The following is a 26,540-nucleotide window of genomic DNA, read 5'->3' as shown; positions in this document are numbered from 1 at the left end:
TTTCTCAGTGTGAGCACTGCTCAGGGTTCATTTGAAACCCTTGGGAACTGTGACACACTGAGATTCATGGGTTCTACTGTATGTTTGCTATTAACACTGAAGTGTTGCTGAAATTACTCCTCTTATTTATTTGTTCTTTTGTAACTGGTATTGTATATATGACTCTTGCAATTTGATTTTCTTTCTGTTTGTATTCATGTTCTGCATATCTATGTCTCTAAGAATTTGTATGAATCACATGCCATTATATGTTTTGAAGCTCTTCTTAAGGCTCTATGCCTTCTAGTGGTTCAACTTGCCTATTTGTTACCTTGATTCTACCTTCTTAAGCCTGCCTGCTAATTTATGTGCTCGAATGCTTATTACTGTTGCTTATTCTGAGTTTGTGTTTTTTGCCTTATCCTGTACTATTATGAATGTCACGCCCCATCTTCGGGAAGTGCGACCAGCGCTCAACCGAGTGAACCCAGCCGAGCAAGTCTGTTAGATACTTTCTACCCCAATTAACCCATGATTAAGAAAAGACGTGATTTCATTAATTATACAGCAAGAATCTCATTCATACAATCCTAAATCATTTCATTAGCCATTGATCCTTTAAGTCTCAAAATACACATTTCTTATGGTTCAAGTGGAACAAGTGATCAAACACAACATAACTTGTTTAACATTCCCAATACCCATATACAACCCACATAGTGTCTACGGAGCCTCTAAAGATACAAAAGAGAGTAAAGATGGTGTCGGCAACAAGGCCACAACTATACCTCCAAAAGTGACCATAATAGAAACAAAAGGTACAATACATGACCCTAGAATGCAGCACTATCTGTGATCAACATGGTCTCCTATGTAAACACCTGCATCCATTTAAAGATGCAGTGCCCCCGGCAAAAGGGACGTTAGTACCGTCGAATAGAACTAGTATGTAAAGCTAAGCACCAACTCAATAGAATGAATAATAATGCAAGAGGAACAGTCAAGAATTCAATAAGTGCTTCAAATAATAGTAAAACAACAAGTTAAGGATCATGTGTGTTTTCAAGATAATTTCCATATTATTAGGTTGGGTGATCTTTAGCACCAATATTCCATAATTCACAATACCCATGTATTCTTACACGGAGACCGATCTCGGCCCGATCGGCTAGGCCATCTCTTTTGAGACATTATCATAATTGCATTATAATTTTGGTCACAGTACCACCATGTGTGCGGCATGGTGTCCGGTCACGGCCCGATCAGCTAGGCCATCTTATTTGAGACATTACCACAATTTCATTCACTATACCACCGTGTTCTTACACGGAGTCCGATCTCGGCCCGATCAGCTAGGCCATCTCATTTGAGACATTAACTTCTCCAGACAATCATCTCACATCGAACTTCTTTTATATACTTTAAATTCATTGGCACTAGTGATTATGATTACAAAGTCATTCTCGGCACTTGGCCGTATTTTATAGTTCCAGTTCCCTTTTCCACCTTAAAATATCATTATCATTATCGTCATCAATAGGGATTCCCATTCAAGACATTAATTCACATGTGAGAAATTTGGGAATTCTCAGGCACATAGGGGCCTTTCATACAATTTGGAAAAACAACCTTTATTTCAATCTTGACATGAAGTCTTAATAGTCCTAACACATATTTCACATTTTGAACAAATGCTCAAATGGCAAGATGACATGAAGAAGCATTTATCATAAACATTGAACAAACATCCTTCAACATAACTACATTAGGAAAAACCAATTCAATAATGATCAAGGACTTACTCCAATTACATGAACACTGTGGGATTCGATTCTAAGACGAAAGGGGTTTAGCCAACATACCTCAATTGAGCCTCTTAAAACTCTAAGATGTTCCATACTATTAGCAACTTCAATCTATTTTAGCAATATAACAAAATTGAACCAAAATTAGGAAAATGAACATGGTTTTAGCTCATTTGAGCATACTATCAAACACTAGGTGTGCATCAATGTTTTAACTCTTTTGTGGAAGATTCCACCATTTCCCAACCCATTCTCTACCATTATTAGCTCACAATCTTCCCACATACTACAAGGATACATGCATGCAATGTAAGCACTCCCATCCCTATGAATTACCTTACTAATGGCCCATTCTAGATCCATTTTGAAATTAAGAGTTTGGGTGATAGAATCTTACCTCTTAGGATGAAGACCTAGGTGCCTCTCTTGATAATCTTAAAGATTTATGTGAGAATCGAAGAAGAATTTGATGAAGATCACTTCTCTCTCTAGGGCCCTCTCTCTCACACTAAAAATATCAGAAAATATTCTCAAAATGGTCCATGGGGTGTGTTTTAACGGAATAGGGTTGGGTTTAAAAACCCCAAAAATGAAGCTTCGGAACGGGTTCTACGGTCGCATATGTGACCACATAATGACCGTGAAAATGTGGGGGCCAGAACTGGAAAAGAACAGATCTGGTCTGCGGTTACTATGCGGCCCGCAGACCTGTTCTGCGGTCATATAATGCAACGCAGAACGGTTCTGCGGTCGCATAGTGCACCGTAGGACTTCCCTTCGAAAAATCCCAAGGTGGGATATGCGACAAGAATACGGCCCGCAAAACTGTTATGCGGTCGCATAATGGCCGCGAAATTGGGCATCAAAATGCCCCAGAAATCTACTCCACTCTGCGACCAGTCTGAGGTCTGCAGAGTGGTTCTGCGGCCGCAGAATGGCCGCATACTTCTCCCCAACATTTTCCTTCAACTCCCAGCGCACTGATCAATCCAAAAAGTCCGAACTCGCCGCGAAGAATTTCTACTATTATTAACCTCTGCGCCTACTTTGGCATCACGAAACCCAGGTTTTTAGGAAACAACATTTTAAGGGGCCTTACATCCTCCCCCACTTAAGATCATTCGTCCTCGAATGAGGATCAGAGTCCATTATTAGCACCTTGTGCAACTCAATTAACATATCCTACACTAGCAACCCCAAATTAACTAACTCTCTAAATTCTCAAAAATTTTGCCAGAGTTTCATTTGTAACTAGGCCTATCCACCTGTGAGAGAGCTCCAGAAACACATCTTACAAACATGTATAGAACCCAATGACATAGCATAACTCATAACCACACCAACCGTGGCCTTATGTAAACAATATATAATAAAAAGGAGCATCTTTACATTAACTGAACAAGTGATACAAAATTCTTTGGCGACAGGTTCATAAAAAGAAATGATTACACAACTATTCAAACAAGTGAGGATACTACTTATTCATCTCTTCCTCGGCCTCCCACGTGGCCTCTTTAACCTGCTGGTTTCGCCATAATACTTTCACAGAGGCAATTTCTTTATTCCTAAACTTTCGGACTTGCCTATCAACAATGGCAATTGGAATCTCTTCATATGACAGTTCTTCATAAACTTCAATGGTCACAACTGGCACAATAGCTGACGGATCTCCAACTACCTTTTTCAACATAGAAACATGGAATACCGGGTGCACTAATGACATCTCGGGTGGTAGCTCAAGTTTGTACACCACCAGACCGATCCTCTGGATGATGTTTTATGGCTCGTCATACCTTGGACTCAATTTCCCATTTTTTCCCAAACTGCATAATACCCTTCATGGGGGAAACCTTCAAGAATACTCAGTCATCTTCTTTGAACTCTAAGTCTCTGCGACGAATATCCGAATAGAATTTTTGATGACTCTGAGCAGTTTTCAACCGCTCCTTTATGATTTTAACTTTTTCAATAGCTTGATGCACAAGATCTGGCCCTATCAAGTCTGCTTCCCCAATCTCGAACCACCCAATGGGAGATCTACATCTCCTACCATAAAATGCCTCCAATGGTACCATCTGAATACTTGCATAAAAGTTGTTGTTATAAGAAAACTCTATGACTGGCAAATGATCATCCCAGCTACTCTTGAAATCAAGAACACAAGCACGCAACATGTTCTCAAGAGTCTGAATAGTTCGCTCTGGTTGCCCGTCGGTCTGGGGATGGAAAGTTGTACTAAGATTCACCTGAGTACACAAACCTTGCTGAAATATCTTCCAAAAATTGGCCATGAACTGTGCCCCTCGATCAAACATGATAGAAACTGGAGTGCCATGTAGCCTGACTATTTCCTTGATGTACAACTGAGCATACTATTCCGCTGTGTCGGTAGATTTAACTGGCAAGAAGTGTGTTGATTTCGTGAGTCGGTCCACAATCACCCAAATTGAGCCAACTTGCTCGGAGTGTGAGGTAATCCTACCACAAAGTCCAGATTAATCATTTCCTATTTCTACATAAGAACTTTTATGTTCTGTGCCAACCCACCAGGTCGTTGATGTTCGGCCGTCACTTGTTGACAGTTCGGACACCTTGCCACAAATTCCGCCACATTCCTTTTCATGTCATTCCACCAATAGACTTCCTTGAGGTTGTGATACATCTTCGTATAACCTGGATGCACAGAATACTTAGAAGCGTGAGCCTCGGTCATGATTCGTTCCTAGGGACCATCTTCATTCGGAACACATAGTCGCCCTTGGTACCTTAGTGTACCATTATCCATGCCAAGAGTAAAAACCATAGTCTTATGTATTTGAATCCCCTCCTTCAATTGCACCAAATATGGATCGTTGTATTGCTTCTCTTTGACTTCAACAACAAGCGATGATTCGGCCCTATTTTTGCACAACTACCCCTCCTTCATTAGAGTCCGTAAGACGAACTCCCAAACTAGCCAATAGATGGACATCCTTGGCCAATGGTCTTTAATTTACCTCCAAGCATGCTAAACTACCCATAGATTTTCGGCTAAGAGCATCTTCCACGACATTAGCTTTCCCCGGGTGATTTAGAATATTGATGTCGTAATCCTTTAGCAACTCAAGCCATCTTCTTTGCCTCAGATTCAGCTCCTTTTGTTTTAAAATATATTGAATACCCTTGTGGTCCGTGAATACCTCCACATGGACCCCATACAAATAGTGACGCCAAGTTTTTAATGCAAAAACCACCGCCGCCAGTTGTAAGTTATGTGTTGGATAATTCTTTTCATGATTTTTGAGTTGCCTAGAAGCATAGGTTATACCTTTGCCGTGTTGCATTAACACACACCCAAGCCCAATTCTTGAAGCATCACAATATACCACAAATTCATCTATACCCTCTAGTAAGGTCAACACCGGCGTTGTAGTCAATCTCGATTTCAACTCCTGGAAGCTCCTTTCACAAGCATCGGACCATTGGAACTTAACAGCTTTCTGAATCAATTTATTCAACAGAGAAGCAAGAGTAGAGAACCCCTCCACAAACTTCCTGTAATACCCTGCTAAGCCCCAGAAACTACGAATCTCGATGGGCGTTATAGGTCGAGGCCAATTCTTCATTGCTAAAATATTTTGAGGATCAACCTTGATTCCTTCTCTATAGACAATAGACCAAAGAATGTGACAGATTCTAGCCAAAATTCACACTTTGAAAACTTCCCATACAATTGGTGCCGATGAAGAGTCTGCAACTTTGCCTTGAGATTATCGGCATGGTCCTCCCGACCTCGTGAATACACAAGAATATCGTCAATAAACATTATCACAAAGGAGTGGAGGAAAGGCTTGAAAACTTTATTCATAAGATCAATGAAAGCTGCAGGGGTATTTGTTAGCCCAAAAGAAATTACCAGAAATTCAAAATGCCCACACCGGGTTCTAAAAGTTATTTTCAAAATATCCTGCTCCCTGATCTTCAATTGGTGATACCCGGATCGTAAATCAATTTTGGAGAAGTATCTAGCACCCTGTAACTGATCAAACAAATCATCTATTCTTGGTAGTAGGTAATTGTTTTTGATTGTGACTTTGTTGAGCTGCCGGTAGTCAATACACATCCTCAGTGATCCGTCTTTCTTCCTCACAAAGAGAACTGGTGCGCCCCATGGCAACATACTCGGTCGGATGAAACCCTTTTCTAACAAATCCTTCAACTGTTTCTTTAGTTACTTCAATTCTGCTGGTGCCATTCTGTAGGGCGCAATAGATATAGGCTGCGTGCCTGGAATCACATCAATCCCAAAATCAATCTCCCTGTCTGGTGGAACCCCAAGGAGCTCATCAGGAAAGACCTCTGGAAATTCATTCACAACTTGCACTGACTCGAGTGTAGGTGCCTCAGCAGTGGTGTCCGTAACTCGGACCAAATGGTAAATACACCCTTTGTTGATCATCTTTGTGGCCTTAAGTTAAGAAATAAACATAACTTTTGGCATCACATATCCCTCTTCCACTCAATAACCGGCTCATTAGGAAATTCAAACCTCATAGTTCTAGTTCGGCAGTCGAGCTTATCAAAACATGAATAAAGCCAATCCATTCCCATAATTACATCAAAATCAACCATCCCCAATTCAATGAGATTGGCCATGGTGTCCCGACCACGCACCATGACAACACAACCGCTATAAACTCGTACGGCCATAATAGACTCGCCAACCAGAGTAGATACAGAGAATGGCTCAGGAAGTTATTCCGGTTCTATCCCAAATTCCATAGCAACATAAGGGGTAACATAGGACAAGGTGCAACCGGGATCAATAAGAGCATATACAGCATGAGTTTGGGCAGTCAATATACCTGTGACGACATCTGGAGAAGCCTTTGCACTCTGGCGACCACTCATAGCATAGAAATGACTGCTTCCTCCTGAACTCCATGCACCACCCCTCGCTGCACCACTCCCTGCTGGTGGCGGAGGGCCTCGAGCTGGAGGGGGTGCTGAAGATGTAACAGCTGCTAAACTGGATGGATGTGATGTGCCCCTGTCCGCACCCTGGCGGGATGAACGACACTCCCTTTGAATATGACCCCTCAATCTGTACCCATAACATATAGGTAAGTCCATGTAGCAAATCTCCGAGTGCATCTTCTCACACCTGGGGTATGGGGGCCTCTACTGCTGCGGGAACCTCCCTCCTGATCGGCCCTGATGGTGGGGTGCCCTGCTGCCCTGATTAGGCCTGAAGCGACTCCCTTGCTGCTGATTGTGCCCCACTGGCGGTGCACTGGCTGAAGACTGAGCATGAGACTGGGTTGGCCTTGATGACCCTCCCCTAAAAGCTGATCTACCCACACCAAATGACTCCCCAAAGTTGACAGCAGACCGAGCCTTGCTGGTACCCTCTCGCTCCCTCCTGTTCTTCAACTTGCAGTCCTCTGTAGCTTAAGTAAATGATACCATTCTCCCATAGTTCATGTCTGAATTCAAGGCACCTATAGCGGCCTCATTGATGACCAAGGGGCTAAGGCCCTACAAAAACCGGCGCACTTTAGCCTCCATAGTAGGCAACATGAGAATGGCATATTTTGACAAGAGCGCGAACCCCATGTGAAACTCCCAGACAATCCTACTCCCTTGCTTAAGATTCTCAAACTCTACGGCACGGGATGCCCTAGTCTCGGCAGGCAAGAAATGGTCTATAAAGGCACCATCAAACTCACTCCATCTCGCTGGAGGGCTCCCCTCCTCCCGAGAGTCCTCCCACAGCTCAAACTAAGAATAGGCCACCCCTTTCAGGCGGTAGGCAGCCAATTCCACTCCCTCCATCTTAGTAGCGCGCATAACCCAGAGAGTATTATGCATCTCATCAATTAATTCCTGTGGGTCCTCCTCGGGATTAGCACCCGTGAACACCAGAGGATCCAACTGCAGAAACCTGTTCACCATGGAACCACTAGAATCCCCTTGCTAGCTAGAGGGTGTAGGTGCAACATTCGACCTTTGGGCCTGAGAAGCCACTATCTGAATCAGCATCTGAATAGCTCCCCTAAGATCCTCATCAGAAATACCAGAACTGGAAGCTGGGGCTGGAGGTGGAATCGGAATATCAGGTGGAGGAACTGTCGCACCCTCAGTAGGTGTAGGAACTAGTGTGGCCTGGGCCGGTGTAGTGGAATCAGGTAGTGTAGCAGTCAGGCGATTATCCTCAGGCGGCATTGGCTCCTTGGCCAGTTCTTGCTCTCTTCTTAAGTTCCATATACTGAAAGTTAAAGAAATGCACAAGTTAGAGGGGGAACAGTTGCACATTTAGTTTCATCGCACGATCCAGAATATCAAAGAAGGGAATTGTTCCTAAATATCCGAATAGCCTCCAGCTTATCGATGTGGTCAACAAGACATCGATAAGAAGGACTCTACTACACACGGCTCCGAGACATCCCAGGACACTTTAAAACCTTAGGCTCTGATACCAAGTTTGTCATGCCCCATTCTCAGGAAGCGCGACTGGCGCTCAATCGAGTGAACTCGGCCGAGCAAGACTGTTAGATTCTTTCTACCCAATTAACACATGATCAATAAAAGACATGATTTCATTAATTATACAGCAGGAATATCCTTCATACAATCCTAAATCATTCCATTAGCCATTGTGCCTTTAAGTCTCAAAATACACATTTCTTATAGTTCAAGTGGAACAAGTGATCAAACACAACATAACTTGTTTAACATTTCCAACACCCATATACAACCCACATAGTGTCTACGGAGCCTATAAAGATACAAAAGAGAGTAAAGATAGTGTCGGCAAAAAGGCCCCGGCTATACCTCAAAAGTGACCATAATATAAACAAAAGGTACAATACATAACCCCGGAATGAAATGGCGCTCACCGAGTCCGCTGAGAAGAGGATGCAGGACTATCTGTGATCAACACTGTCTGCTATGTAACTACCTGCATCCATTTAAAGATGCAGTGCCCCCGGCAAAAGGGATGTTAGACCGTCGAATCGCACTAGTATGTAAAACTAAGCACCAACTCAATAGAATGAATAATAGTACAAGAGGAACAGTCAAGAATTCAATAAGGGCTTCTAATAATAGTAAAACAAAAAGTTAAGGATCATGTGCGTTTTCAAGACAATTTCCATATTATTAGGTTGGGTAATTTTTAACACCAATATTCCACAATTCACAATACCCCCGTATTCTTACACGGAGTCCGATCTCGGCCCGATCGGCTAGGCCATCTCATTTGAGATATTACCACAATTTTATTATAATTTCCGGCACAGTACCACCATATGTGCGGCATGGCATCCGATCACGGCCCTATCGGCTAGGCCATCTCATTTGAGACATTACCACAATTTCATTCACAATACCACCGTGTTCTTACACGGGGTCTGATCTCGGCCCGATCGGCTAGGCCATCTCATTTGAGACATTACCGTCTTCAGTCACTCATCTCACATGGATCTTCTTTCATATACTTTCAATTCATTAGCACTAGTGATTACGATTACAAAGTCATTCTTGGCACTTGGCCGTATTTCATAGTTAAAGTTCCCTTTTCCACCTTCAAATATCATTATCATTATCATCATCAATAGGGCTTCCCATTCAACACATTAATTCACATAGGCACAATTTGGGAAATCTCAGGTACATAGGCGCCTTTCATACAATTTGGCAAAACAACCTTGATTTCAATCTTGACATGAAGTCTTAACATTCCTAATACATATTCCGCATTTTGAACATATTCTTAAATGGCAAAATAACATGATGAAGCATTTAGCATAAATATTGAACAAACATCCTTCAACACAACCAAATAAGGAAAAGCCAATTCAATAATGATCAAGGACTTACTCCAATTACATGAACACTGTGGGATTCGATTCTAAGAAGAAGGGGGTTTACCCAACATACCTCTATTGAGCCTCTTAAAACTCTAAGATGTTCCGTACTATTAGCAACTTCAATCTATTTTAGCAATATAACAAAATTGAACCACAATTAGGAAGATGAACATGGTTTTAGCTCATTTGATCATACTACCAAACACTAGGTGTGCATCAATGTTTTAAGGCTCTTTTGTGGAAGATTCCATCATTTACCAACCCACTCTCTACCATTATTAGCTCATAATCTTCCCACAAACTACAAGGATACATGCATGCAAGGTAAGCACTCCCATCCCCATGAATTAACTTACTAATGGCCTATTTTAGTTATATTTTAAAGTTAAGAGTTTGGGTGATAGAATCTTACCTCTTAGGAAGAAGACCTAGGTGCCTCTCTTGATAATCATCAATATTTAAGTGAGAATTGAAGAACAATTAGATGAAAATCACTTCTCCCTCTAGGACCCTCCCTCTCACTCTAAAAATATCAGAAAATATGCTCAAAATAGTCCATGCAGTGTGTTTTAACGGAATAGGATCGGGTTTAAAAATCCTAAAAATGCAGCTCCGGAAGGGGTTTTGCGGTCACATATGCGACCGCATAATGGTTATGCGATCGGCATAATGACCGCGAAAATGGGGAGGGCAGAACTGAAAAAGAACTGATCTGGTTTGCGGTCACTATGCGGCCCGCAGACCTATTCTGCGATCGCATAATACACCGTAGAATGGTTTTGCGATCGCATAGTTCACCGTAGAACTTCCCTCCAAAATATCCCAAGGCGGGATATACGACAAGAATGCGACCCGCAAAACGGTTATGCGGTCGTATAATGGCCGCGAAATTGGGTATCAAAATGCCCCTGAAATTTTCCCAACTCTGTGACCAGTCTGCGGTCTGCAGAATGGCCGCAGAAATGCATACTTCTGCCCAACATTTTCCTTCAACTCCCAGCGCACTAATCAATCCAAAAAGTCCGAACCGGGGTGAGCAAGCTCGCCACGAAGAATTTCTACTATTATTAACCTGTACGCCTACTTTGGCATCACGAAACTCGGGTTATTAGGAAAAAAATATTTATGGGGCCTTACAATGAATAACCAATTCATACCCAGAATGTGTTCTAATTCATGTTGAGATGTTCATGCCTAACCTGTTGTCTTTATGGAATTCTACTGCCAGCTATGATCTTTTCCCATGAAATTTGTAACTCTATTGTGTTCCTGACTTTCCCGATATTGTGTTCCTCAGTATCAATCAAGAACTTTAGAGTAAATATCATAAGCAATATTTTCTCCTATATGTGACCAACTAGCATAAGGTTTGATGCTTGCTTGTTCAATTGATGTGGAGTTGACATGTTTTGCTTACTATAAGTTTTTTCTGGTATTGTAATTGATACTCAGCATGTTAAAGTTTTCTCATTCTCAACTAAGTTATTGCTCGATCATGAATCTGTTCTATTATATTGTTTTCACTAAGCTTTCATGTTAAAATTTTTATGTGAAGGTTATGCTCTACTTGTTCTTGTCTATGACTGTTAGATTTTCATGTTTAAATCTCGTGTCTAAGGTTCTTTTAGGATAATTCTAAATCAGTTTACTTTTGAGACTCTTTTGAAATAGTTCACTATCCTATGATGGTCAATTCTATTACTTTAGCTTTGTTTCCGAAAATGCAAGCATGAGTCTTCCTTGTGAACTTGTCTGTATTTCGTGTATTCTTGTCCATGTGTTTTGGCTAGAATTGCTGATTAGTTATAGCCTTACGAGTTAAGTGGGAAAGTTGCTAATCAATCCCATGAGTATTTTGTCACATGTAAGGCTGAATTCGGCATCCCTTTGGATAAGTATGTTATTTATTTAGGCCTGGTATGGTGGGCCTGCTTCGGTACAGGAGGTTTGCAATGCAATGTTCGCATCTAGAGTTTGGGCCTGCTGTCCGTGCAATGTTCTAAGCATATTGGAAGGCCCGGATGTGTTACTGGGCTATTCTATATTTGTAATTGGGTCTATGCTTGTTCAATATGGTCTGTAATAACTTGTAAAACTGAATGATGGGGAAATTAGAGAAAAGGGAGAGTCGGGAGATCAATACAAATAACTGAAATTGTATGCTTTGGTATTTCTTTCAAATATGTGACTCATTTAGACACCATGTCCATATAATTCCAATATAAATTACCTAAGTTGTCATCGCTACTATCCTCCTTTTGTCATACAGCCCGTCTAGAACACATGCCTATAGAGGCAATTGAATAATTCTGCATTCTCAACTACTTCACTGCCCAGATGCGAATCATTTAGAGATCATGTCTATAGGATGCTACTACACATAGAAAGCATGACTATATGATTCTTTAATAAGAACTATGTATTAAATAGCTTCTTCATCAAAACTGGTCACCTAGAAATCCTGCCTATAGGAATTCCCACTAATTGTTGAGTGGTTCAAATTATATAAAATCATGCCTGTAGGACTTAATGATTCTAGTACGTCTTAATTTTGTCGACTTCCTAACCAGAAATTTGTTTGCATGCTTTTATGCTTATGTGTGGAGATTAACTTGAGCCTTTTATTGCTATTGTATGCCGTCATATCTGTTTTAACTGTCGCCTAGTTTTATTATTTTGAGCAACCTATGTAAAGTCTAGAACCACCTGATAGTAGGTCCAAAGTCTCCTGGACCATAGGCATGGAACGGGTAGTGCACGCATAAGGTACGACTTAGAATTGAATTAGAACGCCTCTAAGTAAACAAATTCAACATAGTAATCGGGTAGCAGTAGATGATAGTCTGTGCCCGATGAATAATACGAGTAACCTCTACCTTAAGAGAGTTGCGAAGTATTATTTATGTTGCACGGGATGATCATTTAGGCTAAAATACTTAGGACCCCCCTCCTTTTATGTCCGTGTTATTCACACTTAGTCATTTAACATAGATCAATACAGTTCGTACCTTTATAGTTATTAGGACTTGTACCTATTCTCACATGTTTTAATAATACTCTATAATTTCTGAATTTCCCTTCGATTTATTTGGTCACCTAGCTTAATTACATTATACGCATAGTCTAAAGTTCGGCCGGGACCCATAATTGTGGGCCTCGAAGAGTGCCTAACACCTTCTCTTTGAGGTAATTAAGCCCTTACCCGATCTCTGGTGACGTTCACTAGTTAAAAAAAGTTATTCGCAAATAGGTGTCCTAACGCACCTCAAAATCATTAGGTGGCGACTCTCCTCTTTTAATCCCATTTAAAAGAGTACTCACATGTCGAAACCCGCGTTCGCGAGAAAACGGGGCGTGGCAATCTTAGTATATTCTGCATTACAATATATTGGAATGTCTGTATTTCATTTTGTTTTGAAGGAATAAACACCGCAACGTGGAACTAATTTTTAGCGGCAGACCGAACTACAACGCCATGGGGACAGCCAACCCAGTAGAGGGCCCAAGATCTCAGCTCAAGATGACCAGTGAGCTCAAAATTTTGAATCATTCAAATCAGGCCGCAAAATTCAAGCCATCATGAGTGACCAATCTTCCGTCTCGTCGCATCGTCCCAATACGATACTGGGGAAATTCCTGCGAATGCCGCTTCCCCAAAGTCCCTACTCCAGAACTACATGAGGTCTGATCCTCGTTAAGCCCGAGGTATGTAAGCAACTCAAAGTCAGAATTTGGCCCCAATATTCCTAAATCTTTCCAAATTCTTCCTCTATTCCATCCTGCAATTCACCATCCTCATTTCCTGCAATACCTGCCTAAAAGTCGGGACAAAATTAGCTTTGGTTCAATTTCTTTGCTCGAAAACTCTTTCATAGTCTCCGGTTAAATCGGGGCGGCTGTTGACGGCCAATTTTGACCCTCCCTTTTAAAATTAATTTATTCACGCTTAACAATTTACAATATATACTTTAAAAGTATTTTTTATTAATGAATATCTATTTTTATAAATTAATTAAGTATTAGTTTCAAAATTAATCACATAATACTAATATTGTGTAATTACAAATGTATTTACGATTATAAAAATAACTTCTGTATATGCATTACATAGGTTTTATAATTTGACAAAATTACTCTTTAATTTCAAATGAATTAGGTTACTATGTTAATATTTTGAAATTAGTGCTATAATTCAAAATATGTGTCATTTATAGATAATTAATTAAAATAATTAGTAACATATAGTAATTATAATTTCACCACACATGTATTGAAATTGTTAAGCTTATTTAAATTGATTTTAAAAGGGTTAAAGACTAAAAGGCTACAATTGCAATTCTTGAATCAAATATAATTTGGCCATCTTTTAAATTAATTTTGGCCCAAATGCAAGCCCATGTCCGAAAATACCAAACTCAAACAATCCTCCCAATCTCTGTTGGCAATCCTTGCCATTACCTCTCAACCAATCACAACATGCCACGTCACTTGTCTCCCACACTCACAATCTGGGCCGTCCATTTCTTAGATCAACGGTCCACAAACACTGATTTTCCTTTGTTCTCTCTGATTTTACTCGACTATGCTCACATCATCAACTTATCGTCACTCTCTACTATCCTGGTTTGAATACTGAAACTCCAAGGCCTTAAATGGCACTATAAATAGCAATCTTCAATGCTCTCACCTAACATATACCAACCAAGAGAACCTAACACTGAACATACTAAGCACAAAAACACTAAGCACATTAGGGTTTCTGGTCTTAGCTTTTCTTACTGTCTTCCTCCCTTTTGTCGAGTTCTTTGCTGGTTCAAGCATGAAATTTTCTGGGATCTTTGAACAACAAAGGAATTCGTTTGGTATGCTACCCTTAAGAATGTCAGCACCTTTCTCCCTCTTTTCTTATGTTAATCTCTCTGAATAATTTAGATATGTTAAGTTTTTGTAGATTTTAGTTATGCTGCATGTGTTTGACATGTTTGATATTTATGTTTTTGTTAGTCTGATAACCTTTTATGATCAACTTGTTCTATTATCAATTAGGTAAATGACAACTATTGATCTTTGTTCTAAGTTTTCCTACTGTCTCTATGCCTGAATTCTTACATGTTTATGTTCAATACAAACTTCATAGTTCTCCGTGACTTACAATAAACTCACCTATATTTATTGCACTTCAGTAATTTTTTGAATTTTGGAAGCTAGGTTTACTACCTGATAGTTATTGCTAAGATGAAACCTCAACTTATTCAAGACTTATATCTTCTTGCCTCTTAACCTTGAGCCTAAACATGAAGTGTCTCTGCTTGTGTTTATCCAATTATTTTACTGAGTTATCACCATAGTCTTTTACTTTGTTTCAGCTATCGTTATTGTTGAACCAATCATGCTTATCTAAAGTTCATGTTTTTTCCTTCACTGATGATTCTGCTAAGATTTCATCTTGTTTTCCTGCACCTTATTTGCCTTATGGTTGATTTCATTATTTGGTAACCTTAACTGATATACTCCTGAAAATCCAATATGCCCATATCACCAAACTAAGTTGAAAGATTTCAAGTGTTTAGATGCTTCTCTTATCTGAATCTGTATCCACTGACTCTAGGGGTAATTGCTGGGCTATCACTATAACTTTCTCATGATCATGCTCAACTGTTGTATGCATAGGAAACAAGCTCATTTGCATCAAGTTATTTTCTTCTTATGAATATTTGCTGCATGTATATTCTGTAAGGTTAAACTATTTTCCTCTTCTCAAAGTAAGTCATGATTTGTTTGGATAAAGTCAACTAGTAATTGCTGCACAACTAAGCGTGTTTGTTCCATAGTCAGTGGAGATCTTCACACATATGTGCAATTCATAAATGTCTTTAATCTCTTTGAGCCCCTGTTGAATTTCTGTAAAGTCTACATGCATCTAGCATTAGAGTTATCCTCCATGAAAGTAGTATTTAGACATACTATTATAGTCAATTTATAGTTTTAAGAATTGAAGCATGGTCACTCCATACTTACTTGTTAAGTTAGACCTATATTTGAATTGAACTTGTGTGATACAATGTTCCCATTTCCTTTCTTCATTTGCATGATCAATTTGGTTCTGTAATGTGTATGAGATCACTATCTCACTTACCTTGCCTATGAACAGTTGACTGAATATTTCTTAACTATGTAACACCATGTTCTGATTTGAGTGATGCTTAGTCCTCCTATTTACAGTTAACCTGAAGTTAAACTTGACTCTCAAACCTTATGAAGCTCCTTTGTTGATATTATATAAACACACTGACTTGCTAATACTGCTAGAAGCGTGACCCTGTTGTGACTTCAGGAGTCCCATACTTGAACCTGTGAAAATGTAATCATGATAAGAGTTTAATCCCATAACTTTGATAACATTTCTATGGCACTAGCTGACCATAACTGTTGGTTTGAATCTACCTTAATGTCCTTGAGGCTCCAAGTAATGTTATCAATACATGTTTGAATATGTTATGCTTTAATGACTCATTCCTACAATGGTGTGATTATGAAGCCTCTTTTTATCAATGTGTATTCTGCACTCAGCCACTCTCCCTTTAGGTGTTCTTAATATGTGGTTCCCTATTTAGTATTAATAGTAATTTGTACTCTCTTGTGTTATTTTCATTAAGAGGAAAGTATATATATTTTGTGGTAAGTGATACGTTATTACTTAGTTTGCGTTGGAAGGACCTCATTAGTATTTAAACCCGTAAAAAGAACATGTAGCTAGTGATTAAGGGCATTTGGGAGCGGAGTTTGACTCTAGATTGGACTGCCCTTCCCGGCACAAGCATTGCCCTGGGCCTTGAGTCCCTTGGGAACTTTGAAGTGTCGGGGGATCGATAGGGAGCATCGAGCTCAAGTGGGGTTCCCTCCCTAGCTCTTAATTTATTGATTCATTCCTTATCACTAGTCAAAGCCTTTTATAAGTAAATAATCACAAACTTAGTCTAAATCCTATGGAGCTACCTCGGGTAGATTTTAAGGGGTGCCTATCATCTTCCCCTTAGAAGAACAAGAACCCTTACCCATAATCTCGCCTATTAGTAGACTAATAAAAATATGACTTAGTAATTAAATAGGTACCCTAGTATACCTTTAAATATTAGGTGGCGACTCTCTTTTATCGACAGCAGAGAAACCACAAATTGAATCATGTCTTGACCAGTACAAAATAGGGTGCAACAGACAGCAGAAGGGTGGATCCTACCCAAGCGCTAATCATAATCACATACTCCAACTAGTGGAGACTGGTCCCACACGTAGCCTCAAATCAATACAGCTTAGCCCAATATGGGGCCTGGCATACATGTCACCTCAATATCGATAAAACCATGGTGGCATACAACCCGATCCACGTATCCATATCAATACGGCTCTATGGCCCACATCAGTCATCAATTTTCTCAAGTCGCAATATGCAAACCTCTCGCCGAAACACAATCCAACTCTTTAACACGGAATATCACAATATGTCTCATATATAGTTCAGACCCGTGTCACGTACAAGGACACCAATAACATATGAGACAACATATTAAAAGTGCACAGAGACAAATATATAACATGCAGATGTAACTACCAAGACTGTATAGTATGACTATAGCTAAGGCAAATAGATAAAAATACCAAAAATACCAAACAATTGAGCAGGTAGTCTAGGCATAATTTCTAGCATGAATAATATTCCATGTAGTCTCATAGATGGAGAAAATTTGATATCAAATGAGCATGATAGCAAAACAAGGCATATAATAGCCTAAGAACTACCTGGAACATGAATACCTCGGTACACACACGCGCGCCCATCACTTAGCACGTGTGTCACTCCCAACCCATCTCAATTAGCATAGTTCTCAAGGATATTTACCCTCAATTCCAAGTTTATATATGCCACTTACCTCAAGAAAGTCAAATCAAATAACGCGCAAGCCAACCGATACTCTAAAAATGCCACCCCGCACGAATCAACTTCCGAACGACTCAAAACTAGTCAAAAGCAACTCAAAAACATAAAATAATGCCAAAGAAAACAGACACAAATGATAACGGTCGAATCTTTAGTCTCTTACTCAAAGTCAACCAAAACGTCAACCCGAGCCTCTACCTTAAAGCCCAAAAAAACTCAAAAAATCTGACAACCCATTTGAATACAAGTCCAACCATACTGATTTCACTCAAATCCGACTCCGAATCGATGTTCAAAATCTAATATTTAACTTTAGAAAAGTTTAGACAAAAACCCCCAATTTCTCTTTTAGGACCGTCATTCACATACTAAAATCGAATATAGAATCTTGGAATGTAATCAAAACCGAGTTGGTATCTAAAGAACAAATGGGGCATCAGAAAACAGAGTACTTTTGAAGTACTTTATAAAGGACTTCATCTTCGCGATTGCGAAGAACAAATGGGGCATCAGAAAATAGCAGAAAGTAGTAACGCAATCATCTTCCGAAATGGTTTAAAACTACCCCAAAAATTACCCAAGCCCCTCGGGACCCTGTTCGAATATACCAACAAGTTTCAAAAGATAACGGAGACCTACTAGAGGCCTTAAATTACACATAATAATGTCAAAATCATAAATCATCGATCAAGATCAATCTTTTAAGTTCATATACTTCAAATTTCGAATCAAGCGTCCGATTCAAGCCTAATCAATCCGAAATGAACCCAAATTTTGCATATAAGTCCTAAATGACTAAACGAACATATTCCAACTTCCAAAACAATAATCTGAACCCAATAATATCAAAGTCAACTCCCGGTCAAACCTATGAACTCTACAAACCTTCAAATTGCCAACTTTCGCCAAATAATGTCGAAATCTTCTATTAACATCCAAATACAAATCCGGGCATACACCCAAGTCCGAAATCACCATCCGAACTTACCAGAACTATCAAAACTCCGATCTGAGGTCAAATACACAAAAGTCAGACTTAGTCAACTCTTCCAACTTAAAGCTTTCTAGTTAAGAATCGTTCTTCCAAACCTACTTCGAACCATTGGAAAACCAAAACCGGCCATACACGCAAGTCATAATATATTATATGAAGCTACCCATGAACTCAAGCCATCGAACTGGATGCAAATTCTCAAAACGACTAGTCGGGTTGTTATATTTTTTGCCTTGACATTCTTCTGAACATCCTTGACATGTTCATCATTATACTGCTCACGGGTTCAGGGCCGGTTATTATACCCTTATCGTCTTTTGCCATGGGAACCGTAGAACTTTTTTGAATAATAACTTGGAGTTCTAAATCTTTGCCTTCCAAAAAATCTCGCATCCTTTCTTTTTACCATCCATAATACTTTTCGTTGAATATTGGTGGTTTTGTGGTTGATTATCCTTCTTGAATGCCTGGAGGTGCATCCATCTCGGACCCTTTCAAGATGTTAGCCTTACTTTGAAAGAACATGATTAGATACCATTGTTATTTTAGGATACACATAGACACAAGAGGAAGGGTGAATTGGTATCTTACTTGATTTTTAGGTGTCAAAGAGCTTCTTTTGCTTAACTATTTTGACACAAAACTGAAAGTAAAGTGTGGAAATCAAAGTAAACAAGACATTTTACATAGAAAATCTCCTTACTCAATGGAGTAAAAATCACGACCTACCATCATAGATTTACCTCAAAATTTTACTAACTTTGAGGAACTAGTTTAGATTACAATTCATAACCAAAAGGGACTAAGGCCTCATTTATTTTTTTTAGATTAAGATGCCTGAATCTGAATATACGTCTGAATATCAAAATGTGTATTAGGATTAAGACATCAGAATATGAATATACATATGAATGTTAAGATGTGTATTAAGATCTGAATACTAAATGATTAAGATTGTTTGATTTTTTAACATCTGAATGTATAAAATTTACGTTTATTTGAAAATTAATAAACATAAAATTCAAATAAAATATTAATTAATCTAATATTCCATCACTAAAATATATAGCTTTTTAAAATACGATAGTTGTTGGTGGTGATGGCTAATAGTAGTGCTTGTGAATACCGACTAAAAGCATCGGTTGGTGGTAAATTTAGTTGATGGTGTTAGTTTTGGGGTAGTAGCTAGTGGTGATTGGTAGTGGTAGCTATTATAATTGAGGATGGTGGCGGTGGGTGGTGATAATTAATAATGGCGGGTGGTGGTAGTGGTAGTTGTGATTGAGGATGATGGTGGTGGGTGGTGGTAGTTTATAATTGTGGGCAGTGCCAGCTATGGTTGTTGATGGTGATGGGGTGGTTAGTTGTGGTAGTTGAGGCGGATGAGTATTGATGTCATTGAGAATGATAATGGTGGGAGTGGTGGAGATGGTGGGTGGTGGTAGTCGACAATAATGACTGCTATGATTGAGGATGATGGTAGTGATGGGTGGCATGTTGCTAGTTGATAATGGTAGGCGGTGACGGCAGTTAATAATGAATATGGATGATAGCATCTTAATGAAATTAAGTCTCTGTTATATATCTTAATGATACACACCTATTCAGACCCATTAAGTGGTTGTGAAGTAAAAAAAATAAACACACTTAACGATTAAGATCTGAACAATTATGATTCAGATTTTAAAAACAAACGCACTTAATGTCTGATATCTGAATGATTAAGATTCAGACCTCCATTAAGTGCAAACAAATGAGGCCTAACTCTAGTATCTTAACCCCTACAACTACTCCAATCCCATTTCAAGTTTATATACTCTAGCTTAGAAAGCTAAATAAACTTTTATGAATTATTTACCTATGATTAAACTTATAAATAAGCAAAATAGGTTACAATTAGCGAGCAATGACTCAATCTAAACAACTAAAGAACTAAAGCAGCTTTGACTTCAGGAACATGTTATTCAGTCGCTCAGCATGAATCCTTAGGAACACCTTCTCGCTGTGAATTGCTATTTGCCAAGAGCAGAGGCGGATGTAGCTCACTGGCTACGGGTTCAACTGAACCCATAACTTTCGACGCGGAGTAAAAATTTGTATGTAAAAATTTATTAAAATTACAAAAATAGTAGATATGAACCCATAACTTTAAAAATATAATGGGTTCAATATTAAAAATCTTAAAATTGAACCAATAAGATTTAAATTCTGGATCCGCCTCTGACCAAGAGTAATTGATGTGATTGTATGAAATGGCATTGCAAGTCTCCAACTCAAGCAACAACAACTTGATGCATTATATAGGAGTGGGATTGGCTAAAGCTGTCTTCAATCAATAATCCAAAACCTAGAATATTTCGAAAACAATTTCTCTAGCATTCGATTTGCTTATTTGTTTCCAACTCCACATGCCTTTCTTTATTTTTCCTTGTATCTTTTCCTTGCAAGTGTAACTATATTAATCAAACCTTGTTGACCACGAATATTTTTAGCTAGCATAATGCTTGTAGCCCACAAAGTAAATCCTTCAAAGACTCCGACTTGCATTAACAATCAGCTTCAGCATCTTATCACTGTTCTCCAAGAGACCTAATTCTTTCACAATTGTTTATTAATCATGAAAACCAATGTAAGTTTTAAGACAAAGTATATTATTTATCAACGTGTACAATGACATACATGATACATCCTCCTCATAAACGATTATAATAAAACAATTTGCGCAAAAACTTTGTGACATCTTCTAGCTAGGTAATTTCTTTGGGTACATAGTCAAAGATGGGAGTAATATAATGTGGAAAATATATAAGGTGTAATATATATTTTGTGATGATTAGAGTATTAAAGGTTAACAAAAAATTTTGATGTTAGATTGAAACAAATGATTTGGAGTAAAAATTGTGATACTTATAAAGGAAAATAAAAACGTTCATAAATGATAAAAAGTCATATTCTCACTCGTTTAGTGAAATATATTTTACTTAAAGTAATCGAATCCGGAAAAAAGATTTTATCAAGATATAATTTCCGGCGATACCAAACGTGCAAGAACAATCCCGTGATTTTCAACCACTCCTTCATGTTTTTAACAGAGTCCGAGTTAAGATTTCAATCTTAAAATTGTTTCTCGCTATTTTCGCTAAACAAGAAAAGTACATAAGTTTTTGCATTGTTCAATAAAACGTTAAAAATGCATCCAAACAAGTAAATTTGAGTTAGCTGAAAATGTCAAACAGAGAACAAATTCAACAACAGATGACTTACCTTTTATGATGTTTACAAGAATATATCGACAGAGCAAGATAAGGTGCCATTATAATGTTTAAATCTTGGAATTACCATTTCTTCTCCTTTCTTGGGTAAAAAAGAATGAATTTGTACTCCCTGATTCCTTCCTGCCAATTTGCTTAAGTTAGGCACTCAAGTTATTAGCATATATATTTTGTTACTAATTTATACATAAATAAGGTATGGTGGCTTTACAAGAATTTGGAATCAATGGTGTTTTACTTATATCGTTACAGTATTATCGCATATCATCTCTCTTGATAATGTTTAGTGTATACGGTCAAAACCGTTCTCAACCTTCGTACGAACCGGTCGAAATAGTAATGCATTGGATCGAAGAGAGTCTTCATAATATCAGGTTGAGGTCCGAAGTCAGGGCATTAGGCTTCGAGCCCTAGGAACCGATCAATGTCGAGCTCGATATCATTATCGAGCTCGAATCCAAATTGAACTATGATGCAAAGTGAAGTTATCGAGCTTATGAGGCAGAGACCGACCAACACTGGCCCCGAATCAATACAAGGCTCCGAATCAGAATCGAACTCGAGTCAATATCGAGAGCTCGAGTCAATATCGAGCTCGTAGACAAGAGTCGTTGCAATCCCACTAGAGGAGAGAATCCTGGTAAGAATTATGAAAAAGCTGATTTATCGTAGGTCTCCCACTATATATTTTTAATTATATCTAAAGTAGGATCCTTCCACTATAAAGGGCATGATTATTATCTATGTAACAGGGTTCTTCACTTATATTGTATTCAAGCACCATATTCTCCTATATTCAAGAGTTACTCTTTTAACCTTCATAAATTGATTCATCTTGCTGAGTCCTAAAAATCATCTTCTTTACAACCCTGTTTATTTTACATTCTTTGCAATCCATATTTGATATTTCTATTTATCCTTACGATTTGTATTAAGCTATATCACATATCCTTAGAACTACGTACAAATTCAACTCTATCCGTTTTTTGGGTAAACAGTTTGGCGCTCACCATGGGGCTAAGGATAACAGTGGTTATTTGATACGAATCTGCAAAAACACACCATTTTGCGCTTAGTATCTTGGATTTCGGATTATCAACGACCAATTATCAATCAAATGGCCTTACCTATCGACAACGAAGCTGGTCTTCAAGATGAGACATCAATTCGCATGTGGCCATTGAGGCGAACCTACATTCTGAACCTGAAAATAGCATTCATGGTGGCACTCGATCTGCAGCTCGAGATTCCCATATCGTCGAGGAAAACGGCATCATTTTGCGTATGATTTTCGAAATGTTGCAAGCTTAACAGGCAGCAATAGCTCAGTTGTAGAGTCAAACCCAGATATCGAGTAGACCAGAGCCAAGTCAACCCCAAGAAATTGCCCATACAACGGAACCAACTATAGTAAAATCAAATGAGCAGGAGTCGGGGACTAATCCCGAAATTGCTAAGATGTTCGAAGAACTGACCAAACAAATAGAATCGAGAGAAAGGAGGATCGAAGCAAACGACAAAAAGGTGGAAATATACAACTCCAGGGTTGATCAGATCCCGAGGGCACCACCAATATTGAAGGGATTAGATTCCAAAAAATTCATACAAAAGCCTTTCCCCCCAAGCGCGGCTCCTAAACTGATCCCAAAGAAGTTTTGCATGCCCGAGATTCTTAAATATAACGGAACTACCGACCCCAACGAACATGTCACCTTATACACATGTGCCATCAAAGGGAACGATCTAGAGGATGATGAGATCGAATCCGTATTATTGAAGAAATTCGGTGAAACCCTGTCAAAGGGAGCAATGATATGGTATCATAATTTGCCATCTAATTCTATCGATTCTTTTGCTATGCTTGCAGATTCCTTCGTAAAAGCACACGCCGGGGCCATAAAAGTCGAGACCAGGAAGTCGGACCTGTTCAAGGTAAGAAAAAAGGATAACGAGATGCTAAGGGAGTTCGTATCTCGTTTTCAAATGGAACGAATGGATCTGGCACCAATCACAGATGATTGGGCTGTTCAGGCTTTCACTCAAGGTTTGAACGAACGAAGTTCGACGGCTTCACGGCGGCTGAAGCATAACCTGATTGAGTACCCAGATATTACTTGGGCCGATGTGCATAATCGATATCAATCAAAAATAATAGTCGAAGACCACCAGTTGGGTTCTGGGTCCGTTATTAAAAGGGCTGCCAATCGAGAACAGAGGTCGATCAGAGACAGATACCGGCCGTATAATGGAAATCCTACAAGCTAGGTGTGATAAACAGCTAAAACGATAATACTGCTAAGGTACCCCCCCCCCCTGTTCAATTTTATTTCGCAACTAACCCTTGCAGATGTTCAACCAAAGACGAGGATTAATGAATTCGATCAGGAACAAAGATGGATTATTCAACATGAAACCTTAGTATCTGAGGCCTCCTTACAATCAACCTCGAATACTGGGGGCATACCATTGTCACTGAACATATCAACGATGATTATCAAGAACGATGCAAAGGAAGGTACTTCGTTATTTCATGACAACAGGGTCTCAACAGGAATAATTGTAATGGCCAAATGGTCAAACGAGCCATGCCCATATAGTTGGCCCGAGCCTTGACACAAAACATGAACACATGTAAAATGACTTACCAAAAAAAAAAAAAAATTTAATGATATCTTATATCCAAGAAAAATTCCTCTATTTCAAGATTTATTATGCAAACAAGCTTAAAGTAAATCAATGGGTTCGAGCAACACTCACTCAACTATAAAGCCCAAGGGCTACATCAACTTGAGTTTGAGCAACCATTCTCATTCGGGGACTATCTATTAAGCCTACAGGCTACTCTTATTTCGAGTTCGAGCAAACACTCACTCGACTATTAAGCCTACGGGCTACATTATTTCGAGTTCGAATCACTCACTCGACCACTAAGCCTATGGGCTACTATTATTTCGAGTTCGAGCAATCACTCACTCGACCACTAAGCCTACGGGCTACTCTTATTTCTAGTTCGAACAAACACTCACTCGACAATTAAGCCTACGTGCTACATTATTTCGAGTTCAATCACTCACTCGACCACTAAGCCTACGGGCTACTCTTATTTTGAGTTTGAGCAAACACTCACTCGACTATTAAGCCTACGGGCTACTCTTATTTCGAGTCCGAGCAAATACTCACTCGACTATTAAGCCTACGGGCTACTCTTATTTTGAGTTTGAGAAATCACTCACTCAATCATTAAGCCTACGGGCTACATTACTTCGAGTTCGAATCACTACTAAGCCTACGGGCTACTCTTATTTCGAGTCCGAACAAACACTCACTCGACTATTAATCCTGCGGGCTACTCTTATTTTGAGTTCAAGAAATTACTCACTCAACCATTAAGCCTACGGGCTACATTACTTCGAGTTCGAATCACTACTAAGCCTACGGGCTACTCTTATTTTGAGTCCGAACAAACACTCACTCGACCATTAAGCCTACGGGATATATTACTTCGAGTTCGAATCACTCACTCGACTACTAAGACTACGAGCTATGTTATTTCCAGTTCGAGCAATCACTCACTCAACTACTAAGCCTACAGGTTACAGTATTTCGAGGTCGAGCAAACACTCACTCGACTACTAAGCCTACAGGCTAACTATTACTTCGAGTTCGGACAAATCATCCACTCGACCAATCAGTGCCTATGGGCTACATTACTTCGAGTAAGTTACTCATTATTTCGAGTTCAAGTGAACACTCGATTATTTAAGGCTGAAGGCTATTCGAGCCCGACAAAGCAAAGGGAACTACCCACAAAGCCCGAAGGCAATAGTGATTAAAATTCAAACTATCTATTTAGGTTAAAAGGCTATTTTGCTTCAAAAGGAAGAAAAATTTATATTTACAAATTTTGTACAAAGGCAACTCAGCCAAAAGGAAGTTCTTTATACAAAGACCGAAAGTGGTATCAAAAGAAAACAACAAACTACCTAAGGCCTTAAATGGCCTGATCTTCATCGGAGGCCGTGTTCTCGGCATCTTCCTCATCCTAAGACTCACCCAGTCATCGGAGTCCTCCTCAGGAAAGGCCAACCTTCGAGCTTTGTTATCCTCCGCCCAGACAACTTCAATCTCGGCCCCAACGTCGAATCTCTGAGCACTAACCTCCTCGAGAGCTTCTCTCCGAGCTTGCCATTTTGCATGTTCGACCATGCTCTTGGCTTTGGCTTGGTTAACCTCAACATCGATCTTGAACTGAGCCACTTTGGCATCAGCTCTTTTATTGGCCTTGATCACCTCAGATCTGGCCACTTCAAGTTCATTAGCCAAACCTGATTTATCTAAAGTGGCCAAATCTAACCGTTGCTGAAGCTCTTTCATCTTCTCGATCAGCCCCAAAGCATTTTCTTTCGCAGATCAAAGTTGGGCATCAGACAACTCCAATTGAGCTTGAACAACTTCCTTTTTCGAGGCAAGGATATCCATACTCTTTTTAAATTCTTCTGCCTCGGCCAGTAGCCTATCTACCTGTGAGTTAAACCGTCCAATCTGCTCGATCCTCTGCCAAACCTGCAGAATCGGATCGTTAGTGGTTATCACTTTTTCATCTTCACTATCATGGAACATTCAGAATACCTACTCAACCATCTCCTCGTGCTCTTCCCGAGCTGCTATCAAATCTGCTCGAAGTTTTTCACTAAAGAGCTTGTA

The 26,540-nt window shown here is 39.3% G+C and overlaps 1 protein-coding gene across 1 annotated transcript; it reads right to left on the bottom strand.

Annotated features, from left to right (window-relative positions):
• Positions 1-3,646: 3,646 nt before the first annotated feature.
• Positions 3,647-26,042, bottom strand: LOC138902737 (uncharacterized). The gene is made up of 9 exons (XM_070190632.1): positions 25,890-26,042; positions 9,705-9,758; positions 9,296-9,348; positions 7,901-8,031; positions 6,961-7,207; positions 6,629-6,867; positions 5,495-5,645; positions 5,150-5,426; positions 3,647-4,030 (listed from the first exon to the last, which is right to left on the bottom strand). Exons 1-9 carry the CDS (start codon positions 26,040-26,042, stop codon positions 3,647-3,649), a joined length of 1,689 nt encoding a protein of 562 aa, XP_070046733.1.
• Positions 26,043-26,540: the final 498 nt, after the last annotated feature.

This window comes from Nicotiana tomentosiformis, chromosome 12 (genome assembly GCF_000390325.3).
Source record: "Nicotiana tomentosiformis chromosome 12, ASM39032v3, whole genome shotgun sequence".
Classification (NCBI taxonomy): Eukaryota; Viridiplantae; Streptophyta; class Magnoliopsida; order Solanales; family Solanaceae; genus Nicotiana; species Nicotiana tomentosiformis.
Note: the sequence above shows the minus strand (reverse complement) of the source record. Positions and strands in the feature narration are given on the sequence as shown.